Source organism: Muscardinus avellanarius, assembly GCF_963383645.1.
Source record: "Muscardinus avellanarius genome assembly, chromosome: 8".
Taxonomy (NCBI): Eukaryota; Metazoa; Chordata; class Mammalia; order Rodentia; family Gliridae; genus Muscardinus; species Muscardinus avellanarius.
The window spans coordinates 89685575-89712551 of record NC_137794.1 but is presented as its reverse complement, the minus strand read 5'-3'; the positions used below and the strand labels follow the sequence as shown (position 1 = coordinate 89712551).

General features: G+C 42.9%; 2 protein-coding genes across 2 annotated transcripts in view; both read left to right on the top strand.

The window, feature by feature from the left end:
* The window catches only part of MAP3K5 (mitogen-activated protein kinase kinase kinase 5), a gene marked incomplete at both ends in the record, with an annotated part of 219913 nt that extends 209553 nt beyond the window's left edge, over nucleotides 1-10360 (top strand). Inside the window, 5 exons of the mRNA XM_080700133.1 lie at nucleotides 763-1006; nucleotides 5868-5980; nucleotides 7366-7478; nucleotides 9584-9660; nucleotides 10300-10360. Coding sequence (XP_080556259.1) covers nucleotides 763-1006; nucleotides 5868-5980; nucleotides 7366-7478; nucleotides 9584-9660; nucleotides 10300-10360 — 608 coding nt within the window. The remainder of the gene's footprint in view (nucleotides 1-762; nucleotides 1007-5867; nucleotides 5981-7365; nucleotides 7479-9583; nucleotides 9661-10299) is intronic.
* An 8899-nt stretch (nucleotides 10361-19259) lies between these two features.
* MAP7 (microtubule associated protein 7) overlaps nucleotides 19260-26977 on the top strand; it is a gene marked incomplete at both ends in the record, with an annotated part of 181780 nt that continues 174062 nt past the window's right edge. Inside the window, one exon of the mRNA XM_080700132.1 lies at nucleotides 19260-19326. Coding sequence (XP_080556258.1) covers nucleotides 19260-19326 — 67 coding nt within the window. The remainder of the gene's footprint in view (nucleotides 19327-26977) is intronic.

The following is a 26977-nucleotide window of genomic DNA, read 5'->3' as shown; positions in this document are numbered from 1 at the left end:
ATAAACTTCTTTAAATCTTAAAAAAAAGAAATGATAGTCAACATTTTCCCTATTCCTAAACAAGTTAGTAGTTGCCAGGTATTGCCAGGGGGGTATTGCACCCCCGTAATCCTAACTGTCCTGGAGGTAGAGGCAAGAGGATTGCAGTTCAAGGCCAACCTAGACAACATAGCAAGACATTTGTCTCAGAACAACAACAAAGTTTTCAGGTATTATATAACCTAAAAATGAACTTGTGTGAGAAATTTTTAAAAATTTGGTAGGTTTTTATCTTTTTTCAGATTTTAGCTTTTTCTCCGCATATCTGCAATATGACAATTTTTCTTGTTTGAATTAGATCATTTGGGGTTTCTATAGCCTGTGAATTTTACAAAATCACTAGAGAGACAAATCTAAATTTGGTGTACAGACAGCCACTGTAACTTTTGGAGAAGGAATACGTATCTTATGATAGCCCGGGGAGCAATATTCATATCTTAGGAAGGCAATCAGTCGTGTTTTGCTAATACTGTTGATATATATATTTTTTTTGTGGTACTGGGGGTGGAACCCAGAGGCTTTCTACCTCCGGGCTATACTCCCAGACCTATCTTATATTTTATTTGGAAACAGGGTCTCACTAAGTTGCTGAGAGCCTCACTAAGTAGCTGAGGCTGGCTTTGAACCTGTGCGATCCTCCTGTCTCAACCCCCCAAACACGGGGATTACAAGCGTGCGCCACCACGCCTGGCTCAATACTGTTGGTATTACTGTGCTCAACAGAACTGAGGCCACATTTTAGCCTTGCATCTGAGAGTGATACTGCTGATCCAGAAGACTTGGAGGTAGAAGATGACCACGAGGAGCCACCTTCAAATCAAAGTGTCCGAAGGCCTCATGCTGTCATAGAAGACGCTGTGGCGACCTCGGGGGTGAGCACGCTCAGCTCCACTGTCTCCCATGACTCCCAGAGTGCTCACCGGTCACTGAACATGCAGCTTGGAAGGATGAAAATAGAAACAAACAGGTAAGCCTTATACTGGCTTGGTTTCTTTTACTCTATAGACTTAGTGTGTTTGGGGCTCTCCTTTAAACACCTGCTGCACAGGACATGCAAAATATGATTCCTGTATCCCATGCATGTAAACTTGATTTACTCCCTTTCTTTATAAACAAGAGAGCTTGATTTTCATCTCCTTTACTAAATATTATTTTCTGCCCCTACCACTTCAGGCCTTCTTCAGCATCATTTCATTTGTTTATTCATTTTATGGTGCTAGAGATTAAATCCAGCACCTGGTATATTCTAGGCAAGTGCTCTACCACTGAGCAAAACTCCAGCTCTTGCATCATTTCTATAATGGGTGTTTTTATTCCCCACATGCACTGAAATTTTCAGAGTAATTTGAGTTACAACTTCATAAATCGTCTTTGAAACACACATACTCGGAGCATCGTGTACCTTCTGACAGATAGCCATGAGAACAAAAAGCTGGCATTCTTGAGAGCCTGTGGTTTGGAATATCAAGTTCTTTTAGGAGAGGAAGATTTCAGTGCTGGAAAGGACAAAACTAACTTTGCACTTCAGATCCTCGAAAAGATGATACTTGGCCGTTTATGATTGTTTTCTATTTGTGTGTGTGTGTGTGTGTGTGTGTGTGTGTGTGTGTGTGTGTGTGGTACTGGGGTTCCTGGAAGCCCTTCTACCTCCAGGCTCACTCCCAGACCTATTTTTATATTTTTATCCGGAAACAGGGTCTCTTAAGCCAGTGCAACTGGCTTTGAACCTGTGCAGTCCTCCTGTCTCTGCCTCCCAAGCGCGGGGATTATAAGTGTGTGCCACCACGCTCAGCTTGTGTTCTATTTTTAATAGGCCATGACATATATCTAGAGATTATTTTTTTTCTTTTTTTGAGTGGTACTGGGGTTCCTGGAAGCCCTTCTACCTCCGAGCTACACTCCCAGACCTATTTTTACATTTTTATTTGGAAACAGGGTCTACTAAGCCAGCACGCGCGGCTGGCTTCGAACCTGCGTGCTCCTCCTGTCTCTGCCTCCCAAGCACGGGGATTACAAGCGTGCACCACCACACCTGGCGAGATTAATTTATCTTTGAGGATTTGTTAGCATAGAACCCACACCATCAGGTGACTAAGCGAACAGTCAATACTTCCTGTTCTTCACAGATGTTGGCGCACACAGGTCAAAGTCGGAATCTTCATGATTTAGAGCTTCCTGTGCTGGCTGCCGTTGACATGTGGGAACTGACTTTATGGCTCTGAACTTGGCAATGAAAAGAAAACTTTAAGTGAATCAATAAAAGTTGTTCAAAATATTTAGAAATCTTAGTTGAAAATTCTAGTTATTTACCAGGAAGATGTTTTTTGTAAGTCTCATTTCTAGTCTTAAGTTTAGGTTTTAAAAGTAAAGTTGAACCCTAAGCCTGGTACAAAACTCATCCTGTATTCAGAAACATCAATTCTGGTTGCATGATTAAATAAACCCACACATCTTTATCTTCTATGACTTACTTAGAGAAAGCTTTATTAATAAAGGGAAAATGGCTCTCTGGTTTCCATACCCCAGTCTCATCCTCAGAAACCCATTTTACCTGCCATCTCTACTACTTAGTGGGTCTTCTCTCTTTCTCTCTCTCTCTCTCTCTCTCTCTCTCTCTCTCTCTCTCTCTCTCTCTCTCTCTCTCTCTCTCAGACTTCACCTGATTCTCAGTATCCCTCTTGCCTCCTCTTCTCAAACACTGGTCCAATTTCAAGCCCCCATCCATCACAATAGGTGTTAGCTTTGGTCACTTCTCATTTACTCTGTCACCAGATCCTCATTGGAGCTGTGTTGCGGCCCCCGGCTCTGATCCCAGTTCCCACATTACTGCTTTGGTCTAAACCTCCCCACCCATGGCTCCTGGTCGGAATTCTACAGACAGTCAAGCTGCCTTGTTTACCAATGAGCTGGTATAGCTAGTATAGTGTTAGGCTCCCACACCTTCTGTCTGTACACCCCGGCCGTGTAAACAGGCCTGCCTCTCTGGATCCACGTTCCTCCCCTCTGCTCCCCTGCATGGTGTTGGTCCCGTGCTCACCACCGGGCACTGCCTTTTGTCCATCATGCCAGCACCATCAGTGGTCCCCAAGGGCTGTTCTTCTCTAGCTATTTTATCTCTGAGGCTCTCTAGGCCCCTCCACTTCCTAAATCTGCCCATCTCTGTTGAGAAGATGGATTCATCAAGTTCCTTTATTGAATAGTATATGTGTGCCTTTCTTCAAAACAGCCCACATGCTCATGTGTTTTCTCTACATATTTGCAGTTGAAACTGAACTCCACAGGATTATTTACTTTTCTCTCTCTTTCGGATTAAATTCAGGGGCACTTCTACCTCTGAGCTACACCCCCAGCCCTATTTTTTATTCTTTATTTTGAAACAGGGTCTCACTAAGTTGGGGAGGACCTCACTAAGTAGCTGAGGCTGGCCATGAACCTCCGATCCTCCTGTCTCAGCCTCCCAAATGCTGGGATTATAAGTGTGCGCCACCACACCCGGCAGTGAGACAAGCCATGTTAAGAGCTGCATTTGAGACAAAGGAGGTGGCCTGTCAGTGCTGTGATTCCAGTGTTAAGATTTGCCCTTTAAAGATAAGTAACAATATAGTCTAAATAAACATACATACAATTCTAGAAAATGTCCCTGTGTTCTTTGAGAAAACAATAAGAATATACCACTACAATTCCATGCATGTAGATTAGCAAGGTGGACAAAATTATATCCTAGACTAAAAAACTGCCAGCTTAGCAGTTCATACAGAGCTTGCTATGAGGGGTGGTGATGTGGCTTCTTGACAAAGTGCATGCCTAGCATGTGTGAGGCCCTGGGTTTGGTCCCCTGTACTGGGCGGGTGGTGGGTGGGGATGGATGCGCAGAGCTTGCTCCTCATTCTTTGAATATCACTTGTGTTGGAGCAGGTAGAGAGCCTCCTTCTAACTCTTGCTTCTTCCTCCTGCTTTCATTTCATGCTATTTAAACCACGTAATTGTTCATCATGCTTACTCCGCAGGTGTCTTTATTTACCTGTCTTCCTCAACTCACCTTCTCCAACTCTCATTGTGTTTTTTTTAAATCTCTTATCTAAATATTTTCTATTGGTGCACTGTGACTAAGCCATCATAATGAGGGTCAGAGTGATACCTTCTACTTCCTGTACTACTGCCATTCATTCTCCTTCCTCCTGGCCTCACTGTGTGTCCTGTGGGAATGTGGTGGTAGAACTTGGGGATCGGGACAGGAACCCCTGCTCAACCTGGAGGGTTCATTTCCAGGGCCTAGGGCGTAATAAAGTCCAGGCACCGTGCTTAACACCTACCTGTGCTCTCATTTAATGCTCACAGTAATTCCTTTTGGAAGGTTCTCCTTTTGTGAAGCCCAGAGATATTAGGTAATTTGTCTAAGATTAACACAAGAAGTTTGTGTGGCTAAACCAGGACACAAGCCCAGGCCTAGCTTACATTTGGACCCTGCTGCCTTCACAGTAGGTCAGCTGAAGCAGAAAGACTCAGATGGAACATGGTCCTAAGTTAAATCTACCAGTAGTCTGAAAAGAAAACGGAACTAACTTATTAAGAGCTATAGGGTAAGCCGGGCATGGTGGCGCATGCTTGTAATCCCAGCGCTTGGGAGGCTGGGACAGGTGGATCACACAGGTTCAAAGCCAGCCTCAGCTACTTAGTGAGACCCTGTTTCCAAATAAAGTATAAAAAAGGTCTGGGAGTATAGCCTGGAAATAGAAAAGCCCCTGGGTTCCACCCCCAGTACCACAAAAAAAAAAAAAGAGCTATAGGGTATGAAATAATTTATCTCAATTATCTTCTTAATAATTATATATATTTAAACTCTTAAAATTCTGAATCCAAGTTACTCAAAAATAGTTTTCTAAAATACATAGCATTTTACCTGGCTACAGTGGTACACCTCTATCATCCCAGTATTTGGGAGATTGAGACAGAAGGTTGGCAGGTTCAAGGCCAGAGCATGGTAATTTAATGAAGCCCTGTTTCAAAATAAAAAATGAAAAGGCCCTGGGTTCAATTCCCAGTACAAAAAAAAAAAGAAAGAAAGAAAGAAAGAAATTCATCTCTTTTCATACCTTGGAGTGTTTTTTTTCCAAGAAACAGTGCTGGCCATGGTGATCAGATAATTATCAGTTGATTCTGTTGCAAAGTGAGCCTTCCATGTAAGAACTATATTATGAATATCATAGTTTCTCTTTGTTTCTTTGGAGACTGCATCAGAGGCCAGTGAGGAACTGAGTGTACCAGGAACACAGCTCTCCCTTTACCCATTTCACTAACCCCACCCCTCCCAGAGAGAAAAGAACTACAGTAACCATTAACATGCATCGAATACTTGTCACATGCCAGCAATTCTAGGGAACCTCATCTAGAGCTATTCCTCAAATTTTCATCATTTAAGAAAAACGATTACTTTTCTGCCTTGCATGGATTGTGATTATTTATTTACCAACTTTTTTTGGATTGAGGGACCATACATGTGAAACATCAGTTGATTAGCACCCCATATTTATGGGTTTTACATATATTATTATAAAAAACACAGTCTTTGAAGATTCTGGTAGTCATCTGGGCTGGAGGTTTTGAGTTCTTGCTGCAGGGTGGGTGGAGGGGCTGCGGGCCTGCAGCCTCAGTGTCACCTGGGAGCTCCTGAGACATGTAGTCTGACCTTACTCCAGAGCTACTAAATCAAGCTCTTTTATTTTCATAAAATCCTAAGCCTGTCATGGCTTGAGATGCTCGTGTCCAGAATTTCACTCTGTTGGTTCCAGCTTTATCATCCTGTCAACTCATGTCAATTTCTTCTGCAGATTACTGGAAGAATTGGTTCGGAAAGAGAAAGAATTACAAGCACTCCTCCATCAAGCCATTGAAGAAAAAGACCAAGAAATTAGACACCTGAAGTTCAAGTCCCAGCCAATAGGTGAATAGCAGGAAATTTTAAAGCAATATCGGTTCAACCAGGCTGCCAGAAGAAGCTGAGAAGGCGGTTTTATTTCCTGGCTTAGTCAGCATTTGTCCTTTTTTCCACAATGACAAACAGGAATTACTGTTAAAAGAAAAATATTCAATTATTAACTGTAGCGAATGATCGTTTCTTATAAGTGTTGTTGGAAAAGTGGATAGTTCATGTTACCTTTTCTGAGATTGTATATTATTGGAATAAATAGGACTTCCCACGTTTTTAGTTTTTAAAATATTTTTACAGTAGGATTACTAGAATAAAATGATACTGTTTTTGTTATCTTGCATTTGTATTCAGGGTATTCTAGCTTTTTTCCCCCTTATAATTTGAAGAGATTTAAAGAGAATAAGGATACAATAATAATCATAAGCCAAAACTTTGGAGAAATCTATTCTATAAGAAATTGAGGGTGAACAATAATCTTTAAAAATCTTATTTAGCTGATTTAGAAGAAAACGGAATTTAGTTATTTGTTCAAATATTTAGCTCTTCCAAACTATTACACACAGTGAAAAAAGAGATTACAGGCCGGGCGTGGTGGTGCACACTTGTAATCCCCGTGCTTGGGAGGTTGAGACAGGAGGATCACACAGGTTCAAAGACAGCTTCAGCTACTTAGTGAGGCTCTCAGCAACTTAGTGAGACCCTGTTTCAAAATAAAAAATAGGTCTGGGAGTATAGCTCAGAGGTAGAAAGCCCCTGGGTTCCACCCCAGTACCACCAAAAAAAAAAAGAGAGAGAGAGAGAGAGAGAGAAAGAGAGATTACAGTTCTCTGTTAATTGTGTTCATTTGCTAATTCGTGTGTGTGTGTGTGTGTGTGTTACTGGGGATGGAACCCAGGGGCATTCTAACTCCAAGCTACATCCTCAGCCCTATTTTTTATTCTTTATTTTGAAACAGGGTCTCCCTGAGTTGCAAAGGGCCTCACTAAGTAGCTAAGACTGGCCACAAACCCAGATCCTCCTGTCTCAGCCTCCCAAAGCTGGAATTACAAGTGTGCACTACCACGTCCAGATCTAATTCTTTCTTTTGTTTGTTAAATTTTTAATTCTCATTGAATATTATTATATTCCTTGGGCAACAGCTATTTGATGCTACCTCCTACAAATGAAAACAGGAAGTACAATTTCAGTGTCAAAGTTTATTCTAAGAAACTTTGAAATTGATAAGAAGGTATAAAGTGCAATATACAATATTGTTTCTGGCTCCCTATTTACTGGTAGATCTAAGTTTTGTTTGCACTACCCGAGTGAAATCTTTAAAGTGTCAATAGATGTCTGTGTACTGTGAAGGTGTCAGAAGACCTGTGGCAGGTGAAACTAAGAATACCCATCTGTTGTAGATATCCCTGGGCTGCCTGTTTGTCGCCTGCACTCTCCTGGCACAACCACCAAGGACTCCGAACTTAGCACGTGGCTGAGAGAAAACGGAGCTGATGAAGACACTATAAGTCGGGTAAAGAAAACTCCCTGGGACCCCTGTTCTTCCACTCCTTGTCGTAACATCGGGGGCCTACTCCTAGGCACAATGCTAGGCACAGGAGCTACGCTTGGGAGCAAGTCAGACCCAGCTGGCAGATGATGAGCAGATGATTTCACTGTTATAAAATATAATTACACTCCACTAAATTCTATGAAGGAAAGGTTTTAGGTGTGGGAGAGAAGGGGAGGGGAGGTTGGGGATACACTAGGCCATGTGTGCATGTGCGTGCATGCATATGTGTCCATGTGTGTGTTTTGGGGTGGTACAAAAAAGGAAGATTGTTTTGGCATGGGGATGCAGAATGTGCAGAAACAAGGAGGCTGCCAAAAGCATTGTCAGCCACAACCTCTAAAGATCTTACTGTTTTTAAATTGAAAATAAGAAGAATGGGAAGAAATCAAGACAGAAATAAAAAAAGATCTCTTGCTAATTCTTTATTTTGTTAATTTTTTTTTACAGTACTAGGGATGGAACCCAGGGGTATTCTACCTCCAAGTTACACCCCCAGCCCTATTTTGAAAGAGGGTCTCATTGAGTAGTTGCAAAGGGCCTCATTAAGTAGCATGCACCACCACACCCGGCTTGCTCTTTTGTTAATTTTTAATTCTCCTCCAGCATTATCAGACTCCTTGGTCAACAGCTATTTATTGCTGCTTCGTAAAATAGATCTAGTTGGTGAATACATCAGAAATATCTTGTTAAAAAACATATTATCTCTGTTATATTTACTCTCTGATTATTACATGCTTCTATAGTGAGCATGTATTTAATATATATCTATATATATATATAGAGAGAGAGAGAGGTTTTTTTTTGGTGGTACTGGGGGTGGAACCCAGGGGCTTTCTACCTCCAGGCTATACTCTCAGACCTATTTTATATTTTATTTGGAAACAGGGTCTCACTAAGTTGCTGAGAGCCTCACTAAGTAGCTGAGGCTGGCTTCAAACCTGTGTGATCCTCCTGTCACAGGCTCCCAAGCGTGGGGATTACAAGCGTGCGCCACCATGCCCGACATGAATTTAATATATTATAAGATTCCATTTATGATGTGGTGGTGCACACTTGTAATCCCAGCATTTGGGATGCTAAATTAGGAATATCATGGTTTGCGGACAGCCTCACCTCCTTAGTGAGGCTCTTTGCAACTCAGTGATACCCTGTTTAAAAAATAAAATATAGACATAGGGCTGGAAGTGTAGCTTGGAGGTAAAATGCCCCTGGGTTTCATCCTAAGAACACCACACACACAAAAAGATTCCATTTATATAAAGACATACACACACATTAAATGAAATTATTTTTATTTAATAGAAAGAACCTCTTACTAAGGTTATATTGATTTCATTTTTATATTTAAAATTTTAAAATTAACTAAAAATAAAGGTTTCTTTACCCTTGACTTGATAATTACTAGACCACTAAATAAAAGTGAGGATTTCCTTACAAATGTGCCTCCAGAAGTTATTGCTAACTAAACTGAAACAGCTCTTGCCAGTGGAAAATAATGCATCCAGTCAAGTTCTCCAAAATATTTATTCCTCTAATTTTTTAATCATACTTAAGGAGTTATAATGAATAATCCACTAAATCATGCCTGCTTTATCTTATTTAAAATTAAAAGCTTCAGTTTAAATTTGGACTTCAATTTTGCAGTGAATGACCACAAGTTCCTAAAGTTAAGTTCAGAGACTAAGCATAAGCAAAAACTTTCTGGGAATACTTTTTATCCACTTGGGTAAAAACAAAGCTACATAGCACCAAGCCTCTTCAATACAAACATTTGCTTCTGAGCAGCAGAGGTCATCAAAGCGGATCTTATCTGTTCATTAAGAGCCCATTCGAAAATCCTGTGTCAATCGTAATCATTACCTTGTGCATTTGGAAGTCATGCAAATGTATTTCTCGGTAATTACTTTATAATAGGGCGGCCTTTCCCCCCTCATCATTCCAGAAGACTATGATTTTAGTGAATTTCCTTTAACTGTGTTTTTAATTATTGCCACTGTTTGTATTATGGTGTTTCCCTCTTAAAGTTACATAGAACACTTACCTTTGTGTGCCTTGACTTTCTCCAGTTTTTGGCTGAGGATTACACACTCGTGGATGTTCTCCACTATGTTACACGCGATGATTTAAAATGCCTGAGACTAAGGTACTGCTTTTCTTTCTCAGTTGCTGTGATGGAAAGAACACTGGGCTGAGATCAAGAAGTCTGGGTCCCTGCCCTCCTGGGTCTACTAGTTCTGCAATCACAGGCAGTGTTCAGTGGCTTTAAGCCACTTAGTTGGGCCAGGCTATTTCAGGATGCTCTAGTAACCAAAATTATGTATCTAAGTAAGTGAAAACCAATTGAAATAATTTTTCTTTTATAATATGCAGATATTCTAAGGCTAGTGTAAACAAATGCTCTAATTTAGTTCATGAACGTCTCATACTTTTTAGAAATAGGAGGATGGGGGACAGATTTGCCATAAAAAAATCCTGCAATAATCTGAGACAATTTCTTGTAAATTTCCTCTGTGAGGCCAGCTGTATCTATAACTATTCCACCCACCTCTATAAAGACACATTTCAAAAAGGCTGAACATCTAAAGTGATGTTTTGGGGCCTAGCAGTGTGTGGGAGTAGGAAGGAGAGGAATAGAGAGATGTACAAAAGGATACATAACTCTGAAGACTGTGGGATCTTCCTGTTCTGCCCAAGAGCAACTGAAACTAAGGAGTCACTTTGCTATTTCAAGGGCAGGGTGGCAAGGGGAATGCTCTCTGCACTGAGTTCTGTGTTTTCGCAGGGGAGGGATGCTGTGCACGCTGTGGAAGGCCATCATTGACTTCCGAGACAAACACACTTGACTGCTGCTCAGTTTGATCTTCGGTGGAGATTCTAAAAATGAAGGCAGAACTGACCTTCTCGGGGGAGGGAGGATGGAAGGGCGAGGAGAAAGAAGCTGCACTTTAAATCCAGTGTTTGTTTACTCGTGTAAAAAAGAAGACAGAACACACTATGAGATTTCCAAATCGCTCTCTTTCTACAACTCTTAAGGACTCTTCATAAGGACAGTCGAAATAATCCTAATTAGAATTCTAATGTTGAGGATTATTTTAGACTAAACGTTTTTATGGAGATATTTTTCACTCAGCAGCTATTGCACTTCAGCCAAATGTTTATTTCACAGGAAACTGATGTGACATTTCATGTGATTGTGTACCACTGGAACAAAACCCAAATGTGACCACAACTTTTTAGGATTCTGTGTTTATAATGTGCCCTAAGAATCTGCGTAGAGATGCATAATTGCAATTATTGTGTAAAGTTATGTTTTTTTAAGTGTGCAGAATCCAAGAGCAATGGTTTTTACTATCTGTATTAATTGTAATGTTGACTCTATTTTGTAACTTAAGTTTCTGGCCTGTAGTGCGTTGGTTTGTGTATGTACTACTGAATGCACCAGTTGCACATGCCTGGATCATAGTAATGTTAGCTTGTTCTAAAGCTATCCATTGTGATATATGACTCTCAACAGTAAAAAGAGACTCCCAACATACTGTTTTTGATGAATTCCAAAGAATTCTTATTCTGTGTGATTACCCTAATGACTGTGTTAAATTCCTAGTTGTTTCTTCATCTATAACATTAGGTGGAGTTTATCTTCTGTTCAAGCAGCCAAAGGACAACTGATATCCAAACTGTTTTCAGGGGCATCAGAGGGATGAAAATTAGCCCATTTTTCTCTAGGACCCATTTTATCCTGAATGACTTGTATGTATCTTGGGGGATCTGCAAAGATCTTTCTAATGGATAACACTTTATTTTTTATTTCAATGTAGTTCTCACATTTGGAGGAATTTTTTTTTTGGTTTTTTTTGTTTGTTTGTTTGTTTGTTATAAGCTGAATTTTTTGTGTGCAGTGCTCAGTATCAAACCCAGGGCTTCATGCCTGCTAGGCAAGTGCTCCATCACTGAGCTGTACCTCAGACCCCCAAATAATACTAATGATTATTACCAAATAATCATCATTAATAACTAAATTTTAAGTTAAATTATAAATTAAATAACTATTATTATTACCGGTAGTTCTGGGGATTGAACCTAGGGGTGTTCTACTTCTGAGTTACACTCTCAGACCTTTTTATTTTATTTTTATTTTTGAAACAGGGTCTCACTAAGTTGCTGATGCTGGCCTTGAACCTCCAATCCTTCTGTTTCAGCTGCCCCAAGTACTGGGATTACAGGCATGTGCCATCGTGCCCAGCTAACAATTTTATTTTCATGAGCCTGCCCATGTTAACAGGATGAAGTCTGAAGCCCCTAGATGGAGGAATGAAATAAACAAATTTCTTACATACATAGGAACCTGATTATTACACAGGACAGAAATAAAAGAGCTGTAAGTGTATCATGACTTAACCCACATAAAACAGTCTTTGACAACAGAATTCATTTTTCTATGTGAAAAATTGAGAGACAATATTTTTTCTATTCCATTAGAGTATACAAAACTCTCTCACAAATAATATCTTATCGGACATTGCAACAACAACATAGCTGCATTTATTTGTTTTGTTTTGTTTTGTTTTGGTGGTACTGGGGTTCCTGGAAGCCCTTCTACCTCCGGCCTCCACTCCCAGACACCTATTTTGTATTTTTATTTGGAAACAGGGTCTCTTAAGCCAGCGCACGTGCCTGGCTTCGAACCTGCACGATCCTCCTGTCTCTGCCTCCCAAGCGCAGGGATTACAAGCATGCGCCACCACACCCGGCTTGCATTTATTTTTAAATGTGATCATTTTCTCTCACATCATAGTTGAAGATTTCTAAGGAAAAGATGTATAAATTCAGTGATATGTTACTTGACTCATCCTGAAACACAGGCCACCTGGTAGTGTTTAAGTGCTTCTTTTAGACTTTTATGTATATAGGATCAACCACCCATTTTCAACCAGCCCTTCAGTGATATAGTGTATGGAATCTTCCTCCTACTCTTTGTGGACTGATGACCCACTATGTCTCTGTGGGTCACAGTACATCCCCAGGCCAGAATCATTAGGCTTGTGTTAATATTTTGTGTCTTGGGCACAAAAGAAAGTAGTTCCATTAAGGACCAAAATTTGTACTATAAAGGCCTTTATTACTGAGGGATTCTCAACCTAGTTTCACATTAAAAAGGACTTGTAAGCCAGGCATGGTGGCACACGCTTATAATCCCATCCCTTGGGAGGCTGAGACAGGAGGATCGCACGGATTCGAAGCCAGCCTCAGCTACTTAGTGAGGCTCTCAGCGACTTAGTGAGACCCTGTTTCCAAATAAAATATAAAACAAATCTGGGAGTGTAGCCTGGGGTTCCATTCCCAGTACCACAAAAAATAAATAATAAATTAATAAAAAATGAATAAAAATGACTTGTATGCTTTATAACAATACCGATGCCTCCTGGACTGGGGGTATAGCTCAGTGGTAGAAAAATTGCCTAGCATGTACAAGGCTGTAAGTTTCTATCCCTAGTAACACACACACACACACACACACACACACACACACACACACACACGATTCTGATGCCATCACCACAGAAATACTGTTTTGATTGTTCTAGGGTGTGACCCGGACACCAGACACCCTTTTTAAAAAGTTCCACTAGTGATTTAGTACAGTCTAATCCTACCTTATTTCAAGTGACTCGTGAAGACAAAAATGGAGAGCCCCTTCCACAGAGGAGGTAGTACGAAGGTTACATGTATGGTGCAGACACTACAAACATATGCCTGGTGCAAAACTATCATTAAACTTGTGATCCTTGGCAAACTAGCCTCTTTGGGTCTCAGTTGCCTTGTCTGTGAAAGGTGCTTTCCTCATAGGGTTGTTGGAAGAGTCAAATAAGACAACACTGGAAAGTAGTTAGCATAAGGCTCGGTAAGGACTTGGGTGCTAACTGATATTGGAAATGGCTGTAGCTCATTCAAAATCATCTATTAAATACTTATTGGGTAATACATGCTGCCGTGCATGAACACAACATAATTCTTGCCTGAGTTCATTGTGGGAAGTGGAATCAAGACAGCAGAAACAGCAGCGGTGCGGTAAGTATGCTAGTTCCAGCTAGCTGCCAAAGGGGACCACGGAAAGCTTCCTAGAGGGATGAATGGTCAGGGCTGAGGCTGGAAGGATGATTTGGAACAGAATGGTTATGTAGGGTGGTGGCTGAAGTGCTGTAAGAGAACAAAACAGGACTTTGCTGGGAGAAGTAGATTCAGTGTTGCCTTTCACTACATTTTGGCCTGTTTCTCTGAGTTCTATCATTGCATACTTTGTCTGGTTCATTCCTAGGCCAACACATAAAGGGTTCTGGCAATGAGGAATTATTATCCATGTATTTGAACATCTACTATATGTAACATGCTGTTTCAGCACTAAAGAGACACACATAAGGCCAACCAAGTTCAGACTGCAGGCGATGCACAGGGTGTCAACAAGGACCTGTGTTCTGGTCAGCACTGACCACATACTTTAAAGGGAAGAAGATTTAGTTTCTCATGGTTTGGGCTTTAGTCCATGTAAGGCTGGGGAACACAGACCTCACGGCACGGCGGCGGGAAGTGGAGAGCGGGAGAGCACAAGGGCTGTGCTCCTCACATCCTGGAGGACTGAAGCAGTAGAGCAGAGGGAGGAGGAACCACATCTAATCCCCAGGGTCATTCACCAGCCGCAGACTGACCCAGGACACCACCCATCGCAATGGGTTTATCCACTGCTGGGATTACAACCCTCAAGATTCAATTACATCCATTCCAAACACTAACTTATGAGCTCCCCAAGGGGCCATTCTATTACTAACCATAACAACATGTAACCTGTAAACAAATAAAATAATTCATGGGGCCAGACTTTATGGGAACCCTACAGAGAAGTAGAAGACAAAATCCCTGCCACAGAAATGTATACCAGATTGGCAGGGATTCCTGCTCAGTCTCATATGAAAATTTGGACAAGTTTCAAGTACTCATGGTCCCACTGGGAGCCAGGGAAGGTAGAAAAGACTCCACGGAGGAGGTAGACCTTAACTTGCATTTTGCAGAGAAGGCATCATTAAAAAGTTGGGACCACGGAATCACTGTGGGCAAGGGCAAGATAGGTCCAAGAACAAAGACAGGAAAGAGGAGATCTGAAAGGTGTCTTGAAGGAAGTGGCTGGAAGTGTGAATTATAATGCAAAAAGTAAAAAAAATGGTTGGGAAGGGCACCGCAAACAATTAGGGAGTGGGGTTGGGAAAAGAGTGGGTTAATATTTATGCACATTTAGGAGGCTGAGACAGGAGGATCGAGGTTCACGGACAGCCTCAGGTACTTAGTGAGGCCCTCTGCAACTTAGTGAGATCCTGTTTCAAAATAAAGATAATGGAGATAGAATGCCCCTGGGTTTCATACCCAGACCCACACACAAAAAAAATTATGCAGAAATAGGGAATTATTAAGGATTTATAAGCAAGTTTTGTATATTACAAGATTAATTTGGCTACATGAAAGGGGGAACTGAGTTGGACAGCCATTCAGAAACTGTCTGAGATATGAACGATGTTCGGACACGAGGGCATGCGTTGGGCAAGTTGAAAGTGAGGGGGCAGGAATGAGAAGATTTGGGGACTGTTTTGTCAGCTTTTTTTGTTGCTGTGACCAATGTACCTGACAAGAACTTGAAGGAAGAAAGGTTTCTTTGGGTTTGTGGCTTCAGAGGTTCAGTCCGTAGTCAGCCAGCTCCAAGGCAGAAACCACAGCAGTGAAGCACAGGAGACCAAGTGGATGGAGGAAAGCTGCTCTCAGTCATGGCAGCCAGAAGCAGAGAGAGCAATAGGAAGAGGCTGGAGATGTATACAGACCTCAAGGCCCCGCCCCCAGTGACACCCCCAGCCCGCCCTCCCCTCAACCTTGCTGCAGTGGGGCCTACTTTCAACACATGCGCTTGGATAGAGGTCAGATATATGTAAGAGGATTCAAAAGGAAATTTATAAGGAGAGTTATTTGGGGATATGTGGAATTCATGGCAGGACATGCAGAGAGAACTGCTGAAACTACTGAGAAATATTGGAGGACGTCAAAAATACGGGCAAGGGTAAATATTCTAGATTTGTGAGACTCCTAGATGGAGCTAGTATTAAGTGTGAGAGAGACAGTAGAGATAGAAAGGCTGTGATCTAAAATTTGGGGCAGAAAAAGGAGGAATTGGGAAAGGAGGAAGAATCCATGTCAACAAAGGAGACAAACCACACAGGAAAGGAAAAACAGAGCCAGGCATGGTGGCACACACCTTAATCCTAGTGCTTGGGAGGCTGACACAGGAGGATCGCTGGTTTGGGGCCAGTCTCAGCAATGTGAGATTCTCAGCAACGTAGCAAGACCCTCTTTCAAAACAAAAATAAAAATAAAAAGGGCTAGAAGAATAGCTCGAGGTAGAATGCCCCTGGCTTCAATCCCTAGTACCACATAAAAGAAGAAGAAAAACAAGGCCATTGGTGGCTCAAGAGGAAAATGTTATAGAATCAAGTCTACAGACCCTGTCAGGGAACGATGGAGTGAAATAAGAAGTAGTTTGATTTTGTGGCTTGGAAGTTTTTATAGATAAGCAAGAAAACCTTTTGAAAAAGACAATGACACAGAAGTCCACAGTCTTGCAGGCAAACGGTTTAGTGCTTGCTGAGGTCCTGGATTTGATCCAAGTACCAAAAGTGCATGCTTTCATGACTTTTGGTGAACAAAACGTATGACAGGAGATTGGGGAGCACTAGAAGTCACAGGAAGACATTTTCAGAACCCAAGAGTCCTGAGTGTGCTTGCGGGGACAGAACCCGTGGTGTAGGACAGCACTTAGGGACTAGGGAGAAGAGGGGTGAGGTTTTGAGGGAGGCAGGAGGGGAGTGTGTCAGGGGTCCAAGCTCCTTCCCTAGAAAGGGGAACCAAGAGGATTTGTTGACTTTGAGGCGGATGTAGGAGCTCCACACAGATGGCTTCGTGTTTCAAGTACAGCTTGAGGTACAGCAGGATGGTGTTCGACATTTAACAGATGGACCCATTCTCCGCATAGTCACAAACCGCCCTCTGCTGCAGACACCCCATTAGGGTTAGAACACATAGTCCTTCCAGGGTCTAAGGGCAGTGTGTTCCTTATTGCATTTATTTTTCTTTAACTTGGGACCAGACCAGACCATAAATTATTAAAAAAAAAATAGGTGAGCTGGGCATGGTGGTGTATGCCTATAATCCCAGTACTTGGGAAGCTAAAACAGGAGGATTGCAGGTTTGAAGCCAGCTTTAACAATTTAGTGAGGCATCTTAGTAAGACCCTGTTTCAAAGTAAAATATAAAATAGGGCTAGGGGTATAGCTCCAAGGTAGAATGCCCCTCGGTTCAGTCCCCAGTACCAAAAAAAAAAAGCAAAAAAGCAAGAGAGAGAGAGAGAGAGAGAGAGAGAGAGAGAGAGAGAGAGGAAGGAAGAGAGAGAGAGAGAGAGAGAGAGAGAGAGAGAGAGAGAGGAGAGAGAGAGAGAGAGAGAGAGAGAATATAAAGAAATAAACATACAACAAAACAAATGAAAAAAAAAACAAACCTAAACAATAAGTCCTCTCTCTCTTTTCTTAATATTTTAGTTTTTAATTTTTTTCTGTTTTTGGTACTGGGAAATGGGCCTTAGGGTATTCTATCTCTAAGCTACATCCTCAGCCCTTTTAATTTTGGAACAGGTTTTCACTAAGTTGCTTAGGGTCTTGCTAACTTTGTGAGGCTGATCTCAAAGCTGTGATCCTTTTGTCTCAGCCTCCCAATGCACTGGGATGACAGGATTGTACCACCACACCCAGCCCACTTTTGATTCCATTTTATTTTGGACAAAAAAACCCTCATTGCTTCCTCAATTGGTAATCAAAAGGTTGATGAAAGCAAAGCACCTTCCTTTCTCGGCATTCAGCCAAATAGTTCAACTCTGTACATTCAGCTAAGACAGTCTCTGATGTTCAAAGTGTCGTAAAGCAGGGCACAGCAGTGTACTGCCTGTAACCCTAGAACTTGGGAGTCTGAGACAGGAGGAGCACAGGTTCCAGGCCAATGTGCAGTAACTTAGTGAGACCCTGTTTCAAAATAAAAAAATAAAAAGGTCTAGGGATGTAGCTCAGAGGTAGATCAATCCCCAGTACCCACAAAAAAGAAAAAATGTCTTAAATGTTGGTGATTCAATATGATAAAAATACTATTTTTTCTGAGACCCAGTATGAGGTCTAAAACTACCTCTGCTCACTTTGTGCTTTATTTTTATTGATTAGAAGTCTGGTAAGCCGGGTGTGGTGGCGCACGCTTGTAATCCCAGCATTCCGGAGGCTGAGACCGGAGGATGGCGGTTCAGGGACAGCCTCAGTTACTTAGTGAGGCCCTTCGCAACTCAGTGAGATCCAGTTTCAAAATAAAGAATAAAAATTAGGGCGGGGGTGTAGCTCGGAGGTACAATGCCCCTGAGTTATATCCCCAGTATGGCAAAAAAAATTTTTTTAATTAATTTAAAAAAGAAGCCTGGTAAGACTGATTTGAATGTGATTTAGGATATCACACTGCTAAATACTGAGTTTGCCTTTCCATTATAGAAATAGCTCTGTGGGCAAAGCCATAAGCACAGACCATAGCAGAAGTGTCCCGGAGATTCTACCTAATCAAGCAGAAAACCAGTAAGTCAAACAAAAACATTTCACTTCTGGGGCTCAAAATGGCAGGCTTTCCATGAAAGGGCTGTGAGAACAGTCGCCCTTGAAGGAAATCCAATACCACTGCCAGGCACTCTTGAGTGGCCAAGGCATTCTGCCGTGGTCCTTGAGAGGGTTTTAAACTGTCCAGAGCTGGCTGGCTATGCTCATCCAAGGAGTGGGAGTGCATCTCTATGTAGCCAGGAGGCACAGGTTGCTGCTCGATTTTGTTCCAATGTTTCCATTTATGTAGGTTATTTTCTTCTCAGCCATTTTGTTGCTTATTTATTTTTTGCCTGTTAGAGCAGAAATGTGTTCCTCCTTGGTTTATAATCTGTTTAATTTTTTTTGTTGTTGTTGTTCCCTGTTGCTTTTTTCCTGGTCTTCCCGAGTAAGCCGGCTGTCACTAGGCAGTGTACTAATCGGAAACCAAGAATAAGAACAGCCACATCAGTTGGCGCAAGTTTCACGAACTTGTGTGCCCCGGAGCTCACCAGATAGCCAGTCCAGGGGAAAAGACAGGGTTCACCAGCAATGGCTTCCTAAACACGCGGGTCGACTGCCCCGGCGTGGAATTCAGCCCTCGAACTTCGGCTCTCCACGTGGCACAAGATTGCTTAGAGGCTGTCACCAGGAACTCCAGTGCCCGCAAAGCGGAAACTGACCTGGCTGCCTCGGAGTTCGGAGGGAGAGCGCGTCCTCAGGCCTCTGCCGGTGCCCAGCCCCCAGTTCTCGGGGTGGGGGGGGAGGGCGACGTCCCCGCTGACTTCGAGCTGCAGGCAGCGGTGGACAGCAGCGGGCAGCGGTGGGCAGCGGGGCCCAAAGCTGCGGGCCGGAGAGCAGGGTGCGCGGCGGCTGGGAGGTCGGCCCGCCGGCCACGCCGCACCTGCCCGCCAGGGGGCGCTCTCGCGGCGGCCGCGCCTCCCCCCGCCCCTTGGGCTCACCTGTCTGGGCCGGCCGCCGGGGAGGCGGGGGCCGGCGGAGCGAGGCCGAGGAAGAGGGCGGAGCGGCTCTCCCGGCGCGTCATCGGAGCACCATGGCGGAGCTGGGAGCTGGCGGCGACGGCCACAGGGGCGGCGACGGCGCGGCGCGGAGCGAAGCAGGTGACTGCGCGGCGGGCGGCGGGGTCCCGCGGCGGGGGCCGGGGCTGCGCGCGGCGGCGGCCGTTCCCGGCCGGGTGCGCCCGCCCGCCCGCCCTCCCGCGGCCCCGGCTGCGCTCCCCGCAACAGGTGGCGGCGCGGGGAGGGGCGCGGACGAGCCTCCGCCGGGCCGGGGCGGCGGGGACCCCGCGCGCGGAGAGCGGCCTCGCGACCCCCGGCCCCGCCAGGTGCGCCCGGCCCGGGGAGCCCGGGAGCGGGGCGGCCGCGCTCACCTGGGCGCGAGCGGGGGGGCTCGGGGCCGGCCGGGCGCCGCCGTGCGGGCCGGGGGGGAGGGGAGGTTCTGCAGAGCCCCCGCTGAGCGCCGGGGCCCCGAGCCCCAAGAAAGCGTGGGCTCCGCCGCCCCGATTTGCTGGCCAGGCCTCTGTGGCCAGGATCTCCCTCCCCCGCGGCCAGCGCCGACGCTCGCAGGGACCCGGCTCACCCTGGGGACCGGCGGCCAGCGTCTCCCCCACCGCACCCCCGGCTTCATAATCTGGAGCCTGTTTTTCCCCTTGCGATGTTTGTTTTCTCCCTCGAAAGACTACCCTGCGAATCCTACCCTACCTCCCAGCCCCCTCTTTTTTTCTTTTTCTTTTTCTTTCCCTTCTATTCGTGGCCACCTAAGCTGTTCGTGTCCCTTCTTACATTTGCCTGGGGGGGGGGGAGGCTGAGGCCGTTTCGTATTTTAAAAAGAAATTCAGATGGAAGACAGAGCGGTTGCAAGCTGTTTACCGCTTCCATACGTGCACAGTTGAAAACATTTTCTAAATGTAAGAGACACTTCGTCATCATTCCCCAAACCCCCAGGTGTCGATTTAGGTGGCCCCTCCAGGTATCGATTTAGGTGCTCATTCTAATCCGAAAGGTTCAGGGAGGTTAATAGTATTTGCAGATTATGTACCTGCTATTGCTAGAAGAGTTTGGGCACCTTAAGTAGTGTTTTACACCGGCAGCCAAAAATACCTGAGGTTAAGACTGACTAGGTGGCTTGACCTTGTTTACTTTTAAGTCATGCTACTTCCAGTAGGGTGGTTGATTGTTGTCTTAATGTGTTTGAAAGATCGGTCAGTCATTATTTTGGTTTGGGTGGGGAAGAGATGCCAGCGTTAATTGCTTCGGGGAACTTGATGAGTTGGGCGCTGGAACTGGGCTCCCCTACGCTAGGGCAGCAGGGAAGCCGCATACGCAGTTGTGAATTCCTGACAGTCGCTCCTGCAACAAAATTGTTCTAGTGATTTAAGACACATCCATTTATGCTCAAAGACAAATAAGCTTTCTAGAATATGCATTGGAACTTGTTCAAACATAAGCTACGAACTTGTAGATTCAGTGTCTGAACATGTTAAGAAACGAACCGGCGTGTTTCTAACAATTAATATACAAATCAACCATGTGCCAGTGAATATTTCTTTTTATTTAGAGTGGAGTTACACTGGCTGTGTCTCCTTCATAGTAGACTTTGTGTAATTTATAGTAAATTGGTAGTAATTCTAGTTTAATTCTAATACACCTTTGCCCAGAAATTTCAGTTTCCAAGTGACAGTTTATGTTCTTAAAATATGGGATTAATTATACTTTAAAACTTAACTAAAATGTGTTTCTGGCCCCGCGTATTCTTCCCCCATATTCTTCTATCCCTGGATTACTAGATTATTAATGCTTTTAGTGCTCAGAATTACCTGTCCCTGCAGGTGCCAAAAAAGATAAAAAGTTATGTCTTAATCTAGATAACACTATTTTGAGAGATAGGGAAGTTTGCTTGAATTTGTTCATATACTTAAAACATATGACCCATAAGAATATGGAGCTTTAGTTTTACCTTACATCCAAGTGCTGCAAGTCATTGTTTTTAATGATCATATTTGTTTGGAGATTTTTTTTTTGTTATTTGAAGGGGAGCTACAGGAGAGTTCTGTCTTTTATCACCATCTAGAGGGGAAAATTGCCACCTCAAATGACAGCGTTTCTTGGTTCATTTTACTGGATTTCAGTATTACGAGGTTGAGTCTACTCTTTTGCTTTTTGTGAGTTTTTGTTTGTTTTTGTTTTGTTGGTACTGGGGATTAAATTTAGGCGTGCTCTATCTCTGAGTTACACCTGAGCCCTTTTTATTTTTTATTTTGAAATAAAGTCTTGTTAAGTTGTGGAGGTTCTTACTGAGTTGTTGAGGCTGGCCTTGAACCTGCAATTTTCCTGTCTCAGCCTCCCAAGTACTGGGATTAGAGGCATGCACCAGCATACTCAGTTGGTAGAATTTACTTGTAAATGGCCTTTTAGTTTTTGTGTCCATGTGGGAAGACCATAATCTAATTTTAGGGCACTTTAGAATCTCGGGTTATTATAAAATACTACCTGTAATGTGTTCAGAATTGTATGCATATGTGGGTGCAGTGTATATGTATGTCAGAGATAGATTTAAAATTGGTGATGTACTCCTATTTAAAGGTATTAAATAAGTTCGACATTTAAAAAGATATTTCTGTGATTATATACTTATTTTCTACACCAAGGTAACAGTTACATTCCTTGCTATGAGAACATTTTGTTCAAGATGAGCAGTTCTTTCAATGGACTACATATAATATTGTTCTTGTCCATATTCAAAGGTAAGCAAGAACTGAGAGGGGGGAGGAAAAAAGCAATTGCCTTAAAAACAAGTTTTTTATTTCACCACTAGAGGATGTCACATCCTTTTCAAGCTGTTGTTTTGAGTAGTCAAATAGATGGGTGATCAAAAACTGTCCAAACTTTGTATATTTAATTTGATGCCTATGCTCAGAGTGATTGCACAAAGCTGATTTTACAGTTTGATAATGTCCTTTTAAAAACCTAATGAATGAAAAGCAAATTTAAAGCTTCTCTTGATTAATTCATCGTACCATAATGTTGATGTGCAAGGAAAGAAATGTAACGCCTATGACTTCTGTTGATATTCTTTTGGGAGAAATAAATGAGAACCTGAAATTGGGTAGTGGAAAAACATGGCTTCCTTTGTGATCTTGAGTAATCTGTTCATTGAATCTTTCCAAGTTAAAAGGTCTCACTTAGCTCTAAGGTCCTATATTAAATATCTGCAACTTAAATTGCAAGATAGGGGCTCAAACTGTAGCTTGGTATTATGCTTAACCCTTTTGAAATTCAGGACTTAAAAGCTGAGATGGGTGGTGGCGCATGCTTGTAATCCCCACGCTTGGGAGGCAGAGACAGGAGGATCCCGCAGGTTCGAAGCCAGCCGCGCGCGCTGGCTTAGGAGACCCTGTTTCCAAATAAAAATGTAAAAATAGGTCAGGGAGTGTAGCCCGGAGGTAGAAGGGCTTCCAGGAAGCCCAGTACCACCAAAAGTAAAAAAATAAATAAATAAATAAAAGCTGAGATGGTTTTATTCAGGTATCTGGATAGCTTTCTTGGCATCCTACTGACTGATTCTACCTCTTGCTTAGTAAGTGAAAGAATTAATATTCACTTAGGCAGTAGTGTGAGCAGTTTGGGTTCATGTGCCATCATTAGTGAGGCATGTGTGTGAAACACTAATTCACATTGGCATGGTCTCTAAAAAAAATCCTGACATCTTTGTGTCCTGATACCCGAAAAATAATCACTTAAAGGAGTTATTTGTAAAAACTCATCTGCGTTGATTTAAGAATCTGTAATACTGAAGCTTAGGATAATTTGACCAAGAAATGTGTGCCTCATATATCACACATGACAGTGGCTAGAAAGATGATGAAGATATGGTCCCTGGATTTAGGAAGCAAGACAAAGTCCATAAATAATTACAAATTATGAGTTGAGTAGAAGAAAAAATCACTTGGCCATCATGGAACACCCCAGGGAATAGCACCTGAGTTAAACTTGAAACAGTGGGTACATTAAATATAAAATTAGTCGGGCATGGTGGCACACGCTTGTAAATCCCGCACTTGGGAGGTGGAGACAGGAGGATCACGCAGGCTCGAAGCCAGCCGCGCTGGCTTAAGAGACCCCGTTTCCAAGTAAAAAGTATGAAATAGGTCTGGGAGTGTAGCCCGGAGGTAGAAGGACTTCCAGGAACCCCAGTACCACCACCACTAATAATAATAATAATAATAATAATAATAATAATGATGATAATAATAAAGTTAGATAGAAAAAAGGCAGAAAAAGGTGCAGATGTGGAAAAAGTAAAATGTTGGTCTTGGCCATTTTAACAAATGTATAAGACTCAAAGAAAGAGTCCTGAAAGATTGGTTAGGAATGATAGTGCCTTAAGGTCCAGTTGTGGAAAGGCTGAAACCAAGCTCCTTATTCTCTGGGGATCTGTTGATGATTTCTTGAAAATAGTCTGTCTTGAATAATGCATTGTTAATAGGTAATTCTGTGTCCATCAATCTCAATCTCAGTTGATGGTTCTGGCAAAAGAGTTCAGCTGTTCCTTTAAGGAAAGCAAGTTTCGCCACTGGGGAAGTCCTCTTCCATTGGTTTTTGCTTCTTTGGGTGAAGAGCACATGAAGAACCACGGGCCAAATCTCTGATACCAGAGGAGTGATAGGTCTTCTACCCCACCAATCTTCCTTTCAGAGTAGTGGTATAGAGTTGAAAATGAATTGAAGAAGAGTTTTGTGACCTACAGACCAGTTTTTCAGTTACTGCAGAAATCCAGGCAGGCATTGGCAAGGCGGTGGCAGAAAGAGAATGATCAATTCAGATTCCACCCACTGAGGCCTGTGTCAAAGGACCGCAGGTAAAAAGGGGATGCATGAGATTTTGCTCCAAGTTTGAGTCTGGCTTGTTGGGTTAAACTTGGCATGAAAATATTAACGAGGAAGACCTGATTTTGAAATGGAAAAAAGAGAAGAAAACGTTTCTAGATGTGAAAATATGTGGTCAGAGATACTTCCACCTATGAGTGGAAGTATGTTAGTAGGCAACCAGAAGGAGACTAAAGAGAAAATCCTAAGAACTCTAGGATTCCTCCCACAGGGGAATAATGATTGAGGTGTTGGAAATGAGGGGAGCCCAGAAAGCAGGATTGTGAGGGGATGAGGTGGAAGAGCAGCAAAGAGATGGGAATACCCAAGTGGGCAGTGCTCACTCACCCCGCCAAGAGCCCCACAGAAGTCACAGAGTCAAAGGCTGAAGACAGAACTTCGAAAGCTTTAGGTGTGGCCAGGCATGGCGGTGCACATCTGTAACCCCAGGATTATTGGGAGGCTGAGACAGGGGTCCACGGTGTTTGCGGCCAGCCTCAGCAACTTAGTGTGAGGTCCTCTGCAATTTAGTGAGACCCTGTTTCAAAATAAAAAATAAAACCAGTCTGGGGGTGTAGCTTAAAGGTAGAGTGTCCCTGAGTTCAATCAATCCAAGTACAAAAAAAAAAAAAAAAGCTGTAGGCATGTTTACAGGTGGGCACTGCCACCCGCACATGGAATGGACCTTTCCATAGAGATTGCTGCTGAAAGGAAACAATTGAAAATCCTTTAACAGGTGGAGGAATTTTTATTATATATTTATATATATATATATAATATTATATATTATATAATATGTATATATATATTTTGGATACTCAGGATGGAACCCAAGGGCATTCATAGTTATACCTTCAGCCCTATTTTTTAGTCTTTTTATTTATTTTTATTTTATTTTATTTTATTTTATTTTTGTGGTACTGGGGTTTTTGGAAACCCTTCTACCGCCAGGCTACACTCTCAGCCCTATTATTTTATATTTTTATTTGGAAAGAGGGTCTCTTAAGCCAGTGAGGCTGGCTTCGAACCAGCGCGATCCTCTTGTCTCCGCCTCCCAAGCAAGGACTGCGCCACTACACCCAACTGGAGGAATTTTTTAAAGCTTTAAGTTTGTATACCTAACTTACTGTGTGTGTGTGTGTGTGTGTGTGTGTGTGTGTGTGTGTGTGTGTGTGTACTGTAACTGCCATTATAACCATGATCCAGAAGAGTTCTTATTACCCCCCAAAGTGCCCTTATGCCATACCTTGGCAGCGAGGCTCTGCTCCTACTCCTGACACCCAGAGACCACTGATCTGTCTGTCATTTTTCTAGTTTTTCCTTTTACAGAGTATCATAAAAGTGGATTCCACTGTGTAACCTTTTGAGTCTGAATCTTTTTCCCCCTTAGTTTATTGCTTTTGAGATTCAGTCCTGCTGCTGTGTGTATCCAGGGCTCTCTTTCCGTATTGATGGGTACTTTGCCATTGTGTGAAAGTACCAGGGATTATCTGTCCATCTGCCCAGGGAAGACCATGGAGTTAGTCCCAGGTTTGGATAATGATGAACAATTCTGCCATAAACATTCACGTGCCAGGTTTTTATGTGAACATAGTTTTTATTTATCTAAGGTAAATAAGTATCTAGGGGTAGACTTACTGGCTCAGCTGTACCTGTATAAGAAATTGTCAGAAAGTTATCCAGAGTGTCTGTACAGTTTTACATTCCTGCAAGCAGTGCCCGTGGAGTCCAGTTGCCCCGAATCCTCACCAACACTTGTACTGTTTGGTTTTCATGGAGCCATTCCACTAGATTTTTGTTTGTTTTTCCAGCAAAGCAGTGTAATCACCTCAAAGTGAAATAGTGCCTGTTTGGTGCAAAACAGCACTCACTTAAATTTGGAAAACATGGAGGTAGTGTTAATCCCAGAGCCCAGATTTAATGAGGAGGTTTTTGTGTTTGGTTGTGTTCTGTGGTGCTGGAGAAGGAACTGGGCGGTCTCACCCATACTGGGCAAGTGCTCTACTGCAGAGCTACACCTCCAGCCCTGGGGTTTTCATTTGGCTGTAATATGGGCTTCTTTACTCTTTCTCTTTTACCTCTTAGCATTGATCTCCTGTGGAGCCTGTGTTCTGGAGTGGATTAGGAACAGAAAGTGTCGTCCTAAGAGCCCATCTCTCAGGAACTGCACTTTGCAAGGGTTGTTTGTAATTTCTCTATATTTTAGACTTGCTATATTTGAGATTTGCTATTCTAAAACACCTTCTTTTGTGACTTGTATTTTTTTTTTAACTTTTGTTTTTTAATGGTTCCAAAAGCCTCCTGTTTGAAGTTTACTTTCCGGAAAGAGAATCCTTCTATAATGTGACCTAGCTTCCTGAATATAAAACTGTCTCCTTGACCAGGTGTTGGATATAGAAGGAAGCTGTGCTCTGGGATAAGTCTAAATTTCAAGGTGACATTCTAGAAAGAACTCTTTCCTTTATTGTCCCCATACACCCCAACTCAAGGTCTGTCACAGTATCATGCATAATGGGCTATAGGATGTGTCCCCGTGGCAGAAAGCTTGGCTGCTCTTCAGGGTCCCTGGTGCTCAGACCTGTCTTTCAGGTAACAGACATGACAGAGAGGACCTGGTTGCCCGCTTCCTGTTTTACAGCTGGATTGGTTTTTGTTTGTTTGTTTGTTTGTTTTTTGTGTTTTATGGTTTTTTTGTGTGTGCGTGTGTGTTTGTGGGGGGTTGTTTGTTTGTTTTGTTTTGTTTTTTGGTGGTACTGGGGTTCCTGGAAGCCCTTCTACCTCCGGGCTACACTCCCAGACCTATTTTATATTTTGAAACAGGGTCTCTTAAGCCAGCAGGGCTAGCTTCTCCGCCTCCCAAGCACAGGGATTACCAGAGTGTGCCACCA